Here is a 15,593-nt window from a genome sequence, read left to right on the forward strand (position 1 = left end):
CGACACCGGTTTCGAACTTTGGCGAACCGGTTTCGAACTATATCGTGCATGCACAGCTGTTTCTCGCTATGATGGAACCGAGCCACGTCTGTTGCAGAGGTTTTCCTTCTTTACAATACATATTTTTTTAATTCTAACCTTCATGGTACCATATACTAGGACTAAACCCATTTTGTTTTATAAGAGAACAGGTACTTTCTTTAGTTCATACACTGCACATGCGATTCTCGAGGTTACTGGAAACCAAAAGTTGCGGGAAACTTGCTTTGCCTTTCCAAAAAGACAATCAAAGCGGAGCTGCGAAAATTGGCTCTATGCCAGCTGCCCGAATGACACTCTCGCCAAAAAAGTTATCTCTTCCGACGTCAGCGCAAAACTCGCCTTTTTTGGTGGGATCATTGTATGAAATTCCCTGACTTTTCCAGATTTTGACTAAAACACTTAAATTCCCTGACTTTTCCCTGAATTTTTTGGTCAATTTCCGAATTCCCTGACTTTTTCCGGTTTTCCAGGTAGCGTGGCAACCCTGTTTTTATGTTCCTTTCATTACACTTTGTGATTTTGTGAATACTTTTCAGTTATTCTTTCTGTTTTAATTCTCTATATATTTTCCACATAGCTTTATTCCTCATTATTAGTCAGTAAAGGTTTAAGCAAAATTTATCTCGAAAAAGGTCCAGATATGAATTTCCTTTATTACGAAATAATCGCTAAATGTTTAGCAGTAATTATAACCAATTAAAGAGAAAATTGTATGTTTCCATTAAAATAATTTATTAAAATCAGAGTTAACACCACTGGCTGTTAATATTCAAAATTCAGTGAAGTTCAAAAAAGTGATATCCATTAGGAACTTTCGTCAACAGAAATTTTTCGTGACGTTCAGTATTAAATGGAACCCGATTAGCATTAAAAATTCAGAAAGATTGCAAATTCATTTTGAAAAATTCAGAAAATGAATTCAATATACTTGTAAAAATCTTTTATAATTTTTCCTTTTTAATTTTTATTTATTTATATTTTTTTAGAAGTTTAACACTACTTTTGACATTTTCTATTGAACAACAATTTTCTCATTTTTAGCAAAAAAACAGCTTAAATCAATAATGCAATTTGAGAATTTGCATATTATCTATTGTGAGATAAAAAATTAGCAGCTAAAATAATTATATGCTCTTTAGAATATTTTCTATATCCAGTTAATCTATACAATTACCAAAAGTAAGCCTTGTAATATCAGTTACAATTTTAAGCTTTTCATATAACACTAAAGCATGATTTTATTCTTCTTTTGCTTTGTGCACATCTTTCACCATCGCTAGATGATTATTCCTTTCCAAAATTTAAAAATACTTATACAGTCATAAGTCTTTAATACGCACATCAAAGCTACAAACTTTCTGCGCATGTGTAAACGCATAATGCGTTTACGCATGCGCATAATACATTTACGCATGTGCGTTTAATGTATAACGGACGGTATAAGCTAAAATTATCTAATTATCTATTTCAGTTAATGTTGCAGATTGCGATGTTCCTTAATCTTCTAATTGGATCCGGCTTGTTATTTTTTGCAGACTGTTAGAGCAATTTTATAAAAGTAAGCTTGAACTTTCGATTATGTCAAAAAGAATTTCCGATTCTGGAGCTGCCAAAGGATCTACAAAGCGAAAGCATGTTTCAATGTCCATCAAACAAAAAGTGAAATTGCTGCAAAAAATGGATAAAGGCATATCCTTTGTTTCTCTAACCACTCCGAAATCTGTTTATTAATTTCACGCTGCTCTGCCGCGGGGGGGGGGGGACGTCGCAGCACGCAATGAATTGGAAGTTGATCTGTCAGCACTATCCTTATCTTCAGGGCAGATGTTTTTATTTTATTCGGCTTATAATTCCTTACTAATCGTAGTATTTCATCTCGATGTATTCCGTCTTTGATATGATTTAAATCAAATTCCTTGTCATTATAACTATCATGAATACACAAATAGTTTTCTGGTTGAAATTTTCTAATTTCGACTATGCGTAATGTATGCTTTACACATGCGCGTGTTGAAAGAAATGTTTAATAAAGTAAACAAATAAATATTAAGCTTTTTTTTGTGTAAATTTTGATAACTTTTAGATCATAATTGCTCTTTATTTCATAAATTACGGTTTCATATTTTTAATTTTATAATTTCTGCATGCCATCTTACCAGATTTAAACTGATGATCTATAATCCAGAAAAACTGATAATCCAGAATCGCCGAAGTCCCGACAAGTCTGGATTAAAGACTTTTGACTGTATATATTTAGTTTTGGATATTTTTAATGCGTTTTATAACAAATGTATAAAATATATTGATAAATATCAGAACTTAAATACATTTTTTCTTATAAATAAACTAAATACTACTTAAAAGCTAAATAAAACAGATCACATCCTCTCTGAAACTATGAAATTCCACCCCTTGGTTAAAAAAAATCTTAAATTGAAATATTTGGAATTTATAATAGAGGGGGAAAAATTGTATTTAGTTCTTTAAATATCATGTACAAATCAAATGAGCTCAAAATAAGATTAAATTTACCTTGAATCCTGTTGGACACCAATCAACAAACTGGATGGATCGTTTCGTTTTGATGGACACAATTGCTGCATTAACATCTTTTGGAACAACATCACCTCTATATAAAAGACAACAAGCCATGTATTTACCATGCCTAGTATCACATTTAACCATCTGATTTGATGGCTCAAAACAGCAATTTGTAATTTCTGCAACTTTCAGTTGCTCATGATATGCCTTTTCAGCAGACATCACAGGAGCATACGATACAAGAGGAAAATGAATTCGAGGATATGGAACAAGATTTGTTTGGAATTCAGTGAGATCTACATTAAGAGCTCCATCAAATCTCAGTGAAGCAGTAATAGAAGATACAACTTGACCTATCAATCTATTTAAATTAGTATAGGTGGGCCTTTCTATATCTAAGTTGCGAGTACACAGATCAAATATGGCTTCATTGTCAACCATAAAAGCACAGTCAGAATGCTCTAGAGTTGTGTGGGTTGTAAGAATAGAATTATAAGGCTCCACCACAGCTGTTGATACCTAAAGAATAAAAGGTCAGTTTAGTTTATTTATTTATTTTTTTGTTATTGATCACACATGCTTTAATGAATTCGTCAATTTTATATACACCATGCAAATTACTTTATTTAAAAAAGACATATACATGAGCTATTAACATTTAAAACATGCTAGAAAGAATAATGAAAAATGAAGCTTAAACCATGATAAAATTTAGATCATATTAACATTTAACCACTTGCGCTACCACTAAACTTCACGGTTGCGGTGCCGTGCGCTGCAATATTACATGCGGTAAAGTGTCTCATTTACGCCGCTCCACATCAGCGAATGCAATCCAGAGCAGTAACTCGAGAAATAAACAATCTCGTTGTTAGGCGACGTGTGCAGCACGTTATTTCATTTTTGCGATAAATGCCTATCGATGTGGTGTTCACATTGCTCGCGGTTTGAGACAAAAGCATCTCGACGTGCGTGGCATGTCTTTTTAACGCAAGTGGTTAAAACATCTTACAGGAAAAAGTAAAACAAGAACAAAAATATAAAATGTTTCAATGTTTAAATAAATAACTAAAATGCATAATACACATAGAATATATGCAACAACTCCTTTTTATTCCATTTAACTGAAGATTTAGAATGTAGAACCAACTATTAACCCGTTGAGGACCAGCACGCACATATCGAAGCACAGTCGTGGGACCGAACTCTCCGACATGGAAAGTTGTCACCGGCCCACATATTTTTCAGCAGTTAAGCCTAATTTAAAAATATATATATAAAATCGGCATTTAAATATAATGGCCTCTATTTTTGAAGTTGCATACTTAATATGGATTAATATAAAGAATATCACATTAACAGAAATAAATGAAACATGCGAAATATTACCATTAAAGCTATATACATAAAAACAAAATCAAATACAAAATTTAAAAGAAAATTAAGCAATAAGATACTATTTCGTTTTGAGAACCGCAAAAAATTTGCAGTGAAAACGTGCGAAAAAGCGCCAAATCTAGCGTATATGTTCATTTCCAATTGTGTAAGTTTAGATAGTTCTATATTTCTTAAGACGCCATTGAAACACTAGTTTAATTTTTAAATCCTTTTTTGATATCCTATGGTTTTAACAATTTGGGAATTGCCCATGACAAAAAGTCTAATAGAATTTTTTCAAAGAAAAGGCATCATTCATTATAGAAAATTATGTTTGAATATGTTTTAGCGATAACTCAGTAGCGAAATAGCAATGCAGGAATCCTTTCAGTTATGTTTGCCTTTTTTATATAAATTATAATAATGATCCAAAATAGTTATTTACTCTTATGCTTCCATTCAGTTATGTTTAAACTTTTTTATATAAATTATAATAAAGTATTATGCGAAATTAACCTTTCATCTAAATTAAAACAATAAAATCTTAGTTAATTACTATCATACTTCCTTTTTTGCGTTAGCGTTGCCGCATTTATTTATGGCGGCGATAGTTTGGCGATTTTTACGGTCCTTAAAACAGAATAGTATTAGTAATAATTACATACTTGCCAACCTATGACACTCAAAAATCAGGAGATTTTTTTAAGAAATCAGGAGATTTTTCACAATGTTAAAAAGACTTTTTAAATGATAAAAATATAGTTTTTAATAATGAATTAACTTTAAATAGTTACCAAGTCTTAAATGCAAGCAAAACAAAAATACCTTAGACATTAAAAACATTTTCATTACTTTCATCGTTTAAAAAAAAATAAATAAAAAAAAAAAAAAGGCACTTTAATCAGTTTTCATACAAATGTTATGGACAGTGGCAGATTTTGCTCTGGTTAAGAAAGAAACTTCATAAATTTGTTCATAGCAATTGCCACGTAGGCCTGCTTTCACTAAGAAAAGTTTTTCTAATGTGTCATCACTAATATTAGATCTAAATTTAGTTCTCGTTTTCGCAACAACACTGAAAATCCTCTCACACTCCGTGTTACTATGGGGAACTGTCAAGATGGTTAACATAATTCTAGAGAGTTCACTATATTTTAAAATTCCATCAGCACCTTTCAATTTTCCAATTAACCTCCACTGGGTGTCAATCCTAGCTGATTTTATAACTTCATCCAAGTTTTCTAATTGTAAACTGCAAAATTGTGACTGAAGTACATCAGTAGCAACATCAATATCATCATCTTTCATGACTAAACGAAGTAACACAGGAAATCTGTTTAAAAAGTACCTTATATCAGAAAAAGATGCATTTGCTAGAGCAGAAATATCAGCAACTTTAGCACGCAAAATCACTTCATCGTTGACTGGAAATTTATGTAGTGTGTAATCACATACTCGACAGAAGTAACTTCTAACATGAAGATAAAACTTACTTTTGTTTTCTTCTGAAAGTTCTTCCACTACTTTTGTAGTTGCAGCTCCTATTACCAAATCTTCATCTTTCTTCCGATTTTCTGTTTCACCATAAATCACATCATATATAGAATTACAAGACAAAACACAGACTGGTTTTACAAACTTTGATAAAATGTCTTTAAACAGATCATAAATCATTGATTGCAAAACATGAATTAATGGAATTCTGCTTTGTAGAATTGTGTTCAGAACATCGAATGCTGGCAAAATGAATTGTAAAAAAAGCAAAAAGCTTTGTTAAGGTCCAAAGAAAAAAACATAAATATTCGTTCTTCACAAGATAAACTTACAGTAATCGGAAAATGTTTCGTGTGTTGAGCATTTTTTTTTTTTTATTTTGAGAGAAATTTGTATCAGCTTTACGCTTATATTTTGCAGTATTATTTTGAGAACTTGCCAGTTGAATTGCTGAATGATGCAGAAATTACTTTATTTTTCTCAAACCCATTTTTAACAATGGAAGTAGTAACTACATCTTCATTTACTTTAGGTACTTATAACTTTCAATAGAGCCTTTTATCTTAACTCTCGAAGCATTTACTTCTTTAAAAAATGCAAGAAGTGGGTTCCATTGATCGAGGATTCTAGATAAGCATTTCTTTAAAGACAACCAGCGTGTACACACGTTTCAAAATTTTTCTCATTTCAGTATTATGCAGCTGTTGGAACTGTTTCAATTTTTCCTTTCTTTGAGAACTCCTTTCAAGATAATAATAAATATCAACAATGTGTTCATCCACATTTAATGGTAAAGAAGCTGCCCTTTTTTCAGCTGCTAAATTTAAGAGGTGACAGGTGCATCTCATAATCTGCAAATCTGAATTTGCCTTTCTTAAAATGCCTGCAACACCAGTCATCAAGCCTACCATTACTGGTGCATTATCGGCACCAAGTGCTAAGCAATTATTGAGAGGGACTGCATTTTCTTTTAAATTTTAATAATTAGCTGTGCTATATTAAAGCCTGTCAAATGTCCTTCTAAAGTGGGGACAGAAAGTAAACTGCACTCAATTTCTGAAGACTCTGGATTAAAAAAAGAAACAACAATTGGATACAGTTTTGAATTGGTATTATTGCTTCCATCCGTAGAGAGGCAGAACGGAGCTGTTTTAATGCAATCAATAACTGAAGATTTATTTTTCAAACCCATTTCTTTAACAATTGCACCTGTTTTGGTCCTTGCACTTGAGTATTTCTTAGCGATTTCACTATCGGGAAACATTTTTCTAAATAAAGCTGCAGCGTGATCCGATGCATTCAGTGGCAGGTTGTGCTCCAGTAAAAAGGCAGAGAACAGACATTCTGCATTAATCACTTTTTGGTCTTTTGTTTCCGAAGAAAAATTTAATTTTTCGTTTTTTCAAAACAACTCATGTTGTCCTTGTGTTTATGTGTATGCACATGTTTGAGAACATCTGCCCTTCCACCAAGCGAAATCGAAAAATCGCAACGACAGATGGTACACATCGCAAATTTATTACATTTCCTTGAAGAAATAATGGAAGGAAAGTCAACTGTGTACGATTTTTGAAACGTGCACGAGTATTTCACCTTTCTCGCAGACATATCAAAAGACGATAATTTCTAAAACTATTTCCTAAAAGCACGTGTACTCACACAACTCAGGACAAAATGAACGAAATAGCGAAAGAACGGCCAACTGCCTTGAGCTTGCTTTATGCTCACTGGCTAATATATGCCAGGTGACACGCAGTGGAGCTCGATGCCCATTGGAGAACTGGAGAACGACGTTTCTGGATATGTATGCTGTCAATCACAAAGCAGAAATTCTCATCTGATTCGCAAGGTTTCATTTTAGATATAATCTAGAGAAAATTCAGCTTTCAGACGTCCAAAATCACATTTTTTTTTTGTTCATATAACGAAGTATTAAGCCAAGTTCCATAAAAATCGTGAGAAATATTAAGAATAAGAAAAAGTCGGGAGAAATATATTGTAAATCGGGTTGGCGGGAGAGCGGTCGAAAATCGGGAGTCTCCCGCCTAAATCGGGAGAGTTGGCAACTCTGTAATTATCTGTAGGTAATTTAATTCAAATTTTAGAATTCTGCCGTTTTTGTGAAATGATTCAAAACGAGGATTGAATACAGGAAAAGGATGGCTTTTTCCTTAGAAATGCAGAGCCAGAACGACATATCACCCATTGGGAAAGCTGATATCTTTCCCCTTCTATAATAATGCTGTAGTGCTACTTTCTAAATAACCAAAAAAGCCCATGTTAAGTTTTAAAATAAGTATAAAAATGGACAACTTGGTCAGAGTTTTTCCCCACACGAAAGTTCCTTCAGCGCGTTCAGCGATGTTACACCTGCCTATAGTCAGGCAGATGAGTTTTCCTACATTCTCTTCAAACACACACACACACACACAAAAAAAAAAAATAAATAAATAACATAAATGAAAACACTGAGCTGGATGCACTTCCCCACATTCTAATAACCAAGAAAGCAAAGAACAAAAACAAAAAAAGAAATTCCTTACAAAATAAACAAAAATGGTATCCCTTTAAATAACTGTGATCACCAGTTTGTTTACACAAATACATCCATCAAAAGCAGAAGCAAAAATATAGAAACTGATGCTCACACACGAAGGCTAAAAGCCATAGGACTCAACCAATGGAGAAAATGTTACCATTTAGTGCCATCTACTCGCATTTAGAAATTCAAATAAATCGTTTCATTTTCAAATTATGCATATGCGATGCTGGGCTGAAGAGACTGATCGCAGCTCTTTGCGCAGAGGCAACACTGGGCTGGTAAGAGTGGAATTGTTGTGAAGAGTAGAACATATGGGACGTTGGTAATGAGCGGATTAACATGAACACAGTTTCATCTTGCAGTACTTCACAGGCAATCAAAACACCCAATCAAATTCCTCTAATCTGATGTATTTCACAATTATACAAATCTGAAATTATTTTATTTAATAAATATGTTTTAAAACTTACTTGTGGAGCTGGATAAATAGCAAACTCTAATTTTGACTTTTTCCCATAGTCAACAGACAGCCTTTCCATAAGAAGAGAAGTGAATCCGGAACCAGTACCACCACCAAAACTATGAAAAATCAAGAAGCCCTGAAGTCCTGTACAGCGTTCAGCCAGAAGTCTGATACGATCCAAAACTAAGTCAATAACTTCTTTTCCAATGGTATAATGGCCTCGAGCATAGTTGTTGGCAGCATCCTCTTTACCTGTTATCATCTGTTCAGGGTGAAACAAATGTCTATAAACTCCAGTACGAATTTCATCGATCACTGTAGGCTCTAAATCGACAAAAACTGCACGAGGAACATATTGCTGGTTTCCTGTATCACTGAAAAAAGTGCTGAATGAATCATCAGTAGCATCACGAACAACATCGTTTGCCATCTGTCCATCAGGCTGGATGCCATGCTCAAGACAATACAATTCCCAGCATGCATTTCCAATCTGCACACCAGCCTGTCCTACATGTACACTGATACACTCCCGCATTACGTATAATTAGCTAAAAGAAAAAGAAAATGTAAATTTTAAAAATAATGCTATACTGATACTATATTATATATATATATATATAATGCACTATTACATCAATCTCATTTTTAATTAACTATATAAAAATGTATGTTTGCCGTAATAAACTTCTCCGTTAACATTTAGAAAACAATAATTAAATTATAAAGTAAACAGCTTCATTTTCATTATTCAAAATTTTATTAACTTAGTTCCATATAATATACGATTAAAATGATTTGTTAAACATCACGTATTAATAATAATCATAAAAGAACTAGGATTGGAAAGTTTACTCCAGAGTTTTCAGAGCAATGACCCATCATTTTATAGAAATGACGATGCACTACAGACACATAATAAACTCTCAGTCGTAGCAAATTTACATATTCAGTACTATTGAATTATCCACATAATCATGGTAAGAATTACTGTGCAAATCATGGTAATAATCATGGTAAGAATCACCGAAGCAGGCAACCCAGAATTTTATGAAATTTTATGAAAATTAATTTTATCTGCCAACCCAATTGCAGGCGATTTTGTATTTTATGGTTTCCGCTTAAGATTAGTTTGCAATTTTTTCCCCCCTTGTACCAAATCGTATTCCAACTTTGGAGTTTGCCTGTTGCTAATGAATAAGGCATTTTGCCTTTGCCTAGTAGGGTAAAAGTATACAGTCAAAAGTCGTTAATTCGGACACCCATAATCCGGAATGATCTATAATCCTGACCTCAAAGCTACAGGATTTGATGCATGCTCGTAAGACTTTTACGGCTGCGCATATGCGTGTGCGCATGCGCATAACTTTATGCATGCGCATTTAATGTATAAGCTAAAATTATCTAATTATCTATTTCAGTTAATGTTGCAGATTGCATTATTCCTTAATCTTCTAATTGGATCCGGCTTGTTATTTTTTGCAGACTGTTAGAGCAATTTTATAAAAGTAAGTTTGAACTTTCGATTATGTCAAAAAGAATTTTCGATTCTGAAGCTGCCAAAGGATCTACAAAGCGAAAGCATTTTTCGATGTCCATCAAACAAAAAGTGAAATTGCTGCAAAAAATGGATAAAGGATAAAATTCACAAAGCCAAAATAACAAGAGAAAGAATTGCACAAACTTGGTATCCATGTACATATCAACCTATTTTCACTTAAAAACATCCCAGAATTGTACAAAAATGGCATTGTGCACTCTCTTGACTTTATCCATGTACACATCCACCTATTTTCACTTTAAAAAAATAAGAGAATTTCACAAACTAGGCTTTGTTCATTCCCTTTACTTTGTCCATGTACACATCGAACTATATTCACTTAAGTTAAAGGAGCAGCCAACACAAAATATATAATCCGAATAAACTACATTTTAAGTCAAACAATGAAATAACAAAAAAAATTCATCCTAGCACTACACGAAGGAAATATCCACTTACCTTATTGACGAATTTACGTGTCTTCAGTCAAACACAATTCCTTAACAGCATCCAAACACTTCCTAAAATTATCTGAACTAGAATCTGTATACTCTGTATATTGGTGTAGCCACATAAATTCACAAAAATAAGAGTAAAAAATATCCTCCGTTTGAATATATCTGATCAGGGGCGTAGCTAGAGGGGGGGCATCTGTCCCCAGGTGCAGAATCCAAGGGGCGCCAAACTGATGTTATGACATTTTATAATTAAATGTTTTCTATCCTTGGCAAGCAGTAGGTGGCGCAAAATCTTCAGTTGTCCTTGGGCGCTGAAAACCCTAGCTACGACTCTCTATCTGATGTTCGACCATACGCATTTCCTTCCTTCAAACAGGACACTTAATAATTGCTACTAAGTAAATCTTCATTTACACACCAGTCAATGCTTTTTCCCCTTTCGTTCCAAATCCTACGGAAAATTCAAATTAATCTTACCACATTCAGACAATTTACCGTGTAAACCACAAAATAACAACGTACTAATCCATCACACACAAGCCCTTACCCAAAATCCGACACACACTTTCCAAATTTTTTCCCACGATTTAAGTTCACCACAACCAATTACATCATAATAGGGTTTCCATAGCATTCAACTACTCAGGTTGTCATAAATGAGACAACAACTTGGCTATAAATGAAACAACAATTTTGCGAGAATACAAGGGGTACCCCAAAGTCAACTATAACCCCTAGTAGTACAAAGTGTAGAAATGTGCATCCCGTGAAGTTGTATTTTACAAACAATCAGAATGTGCAAGTTATCTTGGGGAAAGTGTCAGGAAGAAAAACAAAGACTGTTTTGAAAAGATTTTAAAAGCAGATAGCTGAACAATATACAGGGACTGTTAAAATGTAAATATTGTCCAGACTGATTTTCATTATTAAAGTATTAAAATGAGACATCTGGCTAGCTTTTACTTATCTCTAATGTTATATTATAAAAATCTTGCACTTCAAAAGTAGTTTACGAAATGTTCTTGGATGACTGTGATAATAGTTTCTTTGAGAATAGCAATTCTGTGATGACTTTTTTATAAAGTTAAATCAGGCTGATATATATCTGAGCAGTGCCAGTTTGTTCTGCAATGACGGAGCAGAGTCTCAAACTGCAATATGTAACACTTCCTCAACAATTATATTTGCATGACTATTTCCTACTGTTTATCATTTTTTCATTCATCTTAACAGTTTCTTAGTCACAAAATAATTTACTGATCAAAGCAATTACAAATGTTACCAGGAACCGTTTAACTAATAAAAGTATTATTGATTTCATCTACATATCATCTAAAAGTAACCAATGCTTAATGAATATTTCAGTTCCATATCAATATGTAAATAATGTATTTTAATAATTTGACCCATTGGCACAATTTTTGAACAGATAGCTGGATATTTTGCAGACCGGCGGTTGAAAATCTATGTACGCATAACAAAATTTTTTTTAAATGCTCTCCAACGACATGAAAATTTTAATCTCTTGCAACAGTATGGATGGCAAAAGTAGAATTTGACATATTTATAAAAATAGCAATTTAAGAAATACACCATATAATGCTTATTATTTTCATACTAGTTATTTACTACTAGTTAGTGATGCTCTTAAAAATGTAAACGTAAGTATTAAATTGTGAAATTTTTTTACAAAGTTGTTCAATAACTCACTCAGACTTCAATGACTTTCCAAATTTAATCAATGAAATTTTTCTTTGGGGGGCAATGAAATTGCTTAATTACATACACAAAATGATTATTTATAAATTAGGTGCAAATTCAATAGATATGAAAATATAAAATTAATCTGTACAATGAAGAGTTACCTCAACTGCACTTTTTCATACAGATGTTCACAGTTAGTGAATATAAGCAGTGTTAAAAATGCATATACTCACAGTTAAACACAACTGCCTTTGTTAGATGTCATGCATATACAAAGCCTACAAGGGAGAGAACGGTAAAATTGCTTAACACTGGTGGTTTGGTCCGGGAATCGAATTTCGGAGAATGGGCTGGATGTATGTGCGTTTTCATGGTTTCCTCCAGGCGTGATGTGTATACAAGACAATTTTCTTTAGATAATCTCCAAGATGGCATCCCTCCTCTTATGCAGATAGCCCCGAGTACTTTGCCATAGTAAAATAAACCAATTGTGCATATATATATATGTTGTATGAACTTAAATCCATTTAGTGCGAATACAAGTTATTATTACTTGCGCAATTGCTGCAAAGTTAGTTAATAATAATTTATTTCCTAAACAGTATTGATTAATTGATTATATTATCTCCTAAGTGTAATTAAAGTAGAATTATTTTAAAAGTGTGCATCCATACTGGTAAGTTATATTTTGAAAGATTAATTGATTATATTATCTCCTAAGTTTAATTAAAGTAGAATTATTTTAAAAGTGTGCATTCATACTGGTAAGTTATATTTTGAAAGATGTTTTGAAGTAATTTGAAAGCAAAATGTTAATAATGTTTTAACGGGGACTGGAGTTAAATCATCACGAAGAATAATATTACAATTGTAAAAGGAAAAATTAAAACATGTAATTATTGTCATTGATCGGAAATTAGTTGACTTTTCAAGGGGAACAAACCAACTCCCGTTCAATGAACAATAATTGATAAAAATACGTAAATATGAAAGTGTTTCGTCTTTACTCGAGTTATAAGTTAAAGCCAAACCGGCAATTCTAGTCAGGCCAAAAATTTCCGCGAATAGTTGCTACTCAAAGAACTTATTCTCATGAAGCATTTTAGTCAATTCAATTTGGAGTAAAAATCAATTACTGTAGAGAAATTCTGTAAAACTCGAGTAACCGTCCCCGACACTATCATCTTTATGTATTTGAGTACTATATTATTTGTAGAAATTAAACACTGGAAATTGTCATTATGAAATCGAAATCAAAGTAAAGTTGAAATAAACATAGAAGATTATAAAAAAGATAAATAATGCAAACTTTGTAAAAACAAATCAAAGAAAACATAAAAATAATATAGAAAATAATATAAATAAGATCAGTGAATGTACATGAAGATATAAAGGCCAGAAAGGTATTAAGTAACTTACATTCTTTCTAGTGGGGGAGTTGGCAATGTGTTCTCTTCGTGTCTGACTCAGAAGTGTAGGGTGTCCGAAAATTCTTAGCGGCAGTAGGGGCTTTGAATAATATCAGTCAGTAAGATTTGGGTGAAGTAATTTATGGCAGTGGGTGGGACTTAGAATTCTTGAGGGATGTATTTTGTGGAGTTCTTATCTGAGAGAGACCGTCTGTTAAGATTTTTTCGAAAATACTAGTGAATGGAAATTAATTAATTTCTGGCTAATTGTCGTGTCGCAATAATTAAGAATTTAAGAAAGGAAAAAGGCATTTTCGCTGTCCAAGAGCTAGTAGACAGTCTAAAGGCAGGAAATAGGCCCATTTTTTTAGTAACAGTATAGTAACAGTATATGTCTGAAGACAATTAGCTTTTTGCAATATATACAATTGAGTAATTACACTATATACAAATCTTTCAACTGACAGTCATCCAACTTATACCGCCTTCTCAGGTTTAGGAATAAATTATCATATCCCTATCAGTTAAATGATTTAGAGTGAGTATTTAACGCCTGCTCTTTTAAGGCAATGGTTGATAAATTGAAAGGGAATTAGATTATTTTTGAGAATTTTGATAAGGATCAAAATTTCGCGTTGTAAATCTATTGTATCTGTGCATATAGTTTTAATTCATTGTATTTGATTAATTATAGTATTGTTAATTACTTTTTTGGATATGTTGGAGTTCCAATTTATTAATTTGTTAGTATTGAAATTGAAGTTTCTTGTTTTGTCAAATTACACTTAGGAGATAATATAATTAGTTAATTACACTTAGGAGATAATATAATCAATTAATCAATACTGTTTAGGAAATATATATATATACAAGTACGACAAAAATGTCTTAGATCAGAGAAACGGGTATGGAAAATTATCACTATGCTGAGAAAATTCATTTCACAAACCTAAAAAATATCGCAATTATAAATGCAAGGTTCTAAATTCAACTTAATCTCTATACATAAGCTGCATACAAATCTACTCTGCTGCAGATCTGGACTTTATATATGCGTAATGCTAGGTCTTAGCACTTGCACAAATAGCATCAAAATATAAAGTATACATCTTCAAATGCTATATTTTAAAGAATACTGTTTTTCGGCAAAATAAATTTCTATTTATGGCACAAATTCTCATGGAATGAAAGAAATGTGAAAGGTTAAAACTAAATTATACTGTATTAATATGTAATTGAACAATATTACACTCTGTCCTTTTCATTCGGTGAATATTGCAACATCAAACTAGATACAGAGATAAATTCAATTTTTGTTACCAAACCACAATTTTGTCAGTAGAGAATAAATATAATGAATTCATACGCCGGAAAATAATTCATTACTAATACAATTATTTCATACCTTTAGATATTTTTCACATTTATACATACAGTTAGAAATGAAATATTCCGTAGCTGAAAATTAAATGAATAATACAGACTAAATGTAACGTACACAAAGAAAAATCTGTTAAACTTACTTCGACAACACGACCTACTCCCCAAAATGGTAGTGAAATTCGGTCCTTAGCGGAAAATACGTTGACTGATAGCCCAGACGCATGCGCAGCAAGCTAATAATGCGGCAACCACCCTAAATGCGGTTGTAGTGTGGGTAGCATAAAACCTACTCCACGATGAAGTCAGTACGCCTAGAGCCATACAAAGACATTTGTTTCATAAAGCCCACACAAATTTCCATATGACATATATTATACTTGAATACGTAACGCTCAGTACCATGAGAAATTTATTTAAGTAAATAATTAAAAGGTTTCAGTTATTCATGTAAAAGATTACAAGAAACACAAAGAAGTAAAAATTAAACTCTATGATTCGTATAATAAACATTAGCAACCTGTCTGTTACATAGGTGGCTATTCTAGGTTTCTACCAACTGCTCTGGGCAGTACTTCCTAGTCAATGGCGTAACTAGAACTCTTGGGCCCTATGGAAAAAATTTTCCTGGGCCCTTTTCCCAATA

The 15,593-nt window shown here is 32.6% G+C and overlaps 1 protein-coding gene across 2 annotated transcripts in view; it reads right to left on the minus strand.

Moving 5' to 3' along the window:
• LOC118205603 (tubulin alpha chain-like) overlaps positions 1-15,245 on the minus strand; it is a 29,075-nt gene extending 13,830 nt beyond the window's left edge. The window contains exons 1-3 of one of the 2 annotated variants that reach the window (XM_035377892.2): positions 15,091-15,245; positions 8,467-9,007; positions 2,575-3,102 (exon numbers count right to left, since the gene is read on the minus strand). In XM_035377892.2, the coding sequence (XP_035233783.1) occupies positions 2,575-3,102; positions 8,467-8,994 (1,056 nt within the window). In that variant the 5' untranslated portion in view covers positions 8,995-9,007; positions 15,091-15,245. Of the gene's footprint in view, positions 1-2,574; positions 3,103-8,466; positions 9,008-14,972 lie in introns of both variants that reach the window. The other variant, XM_035377893.2, reaches the window with a different exon arrangement.
• Positions 15,246-15,593: the final 348 nt, after the last annotated feature.

The sequence above is a fragment of the Stegodyphus dumicola genome, chromosome 7, assembly GCF_044657685.1.
Source record: "Stegodyphus dumicola isolate Sdum_Otavi_A_Nest chromosome 7, ASM4465768v1".
NCBI classification, from domain to species: domain Eukaryota; kingdom Metazoa; phylum Arthropoda; class Arachnida; order Araneae; family Eresidae; genus Stegodyphus; species Stegodyphus dumicola.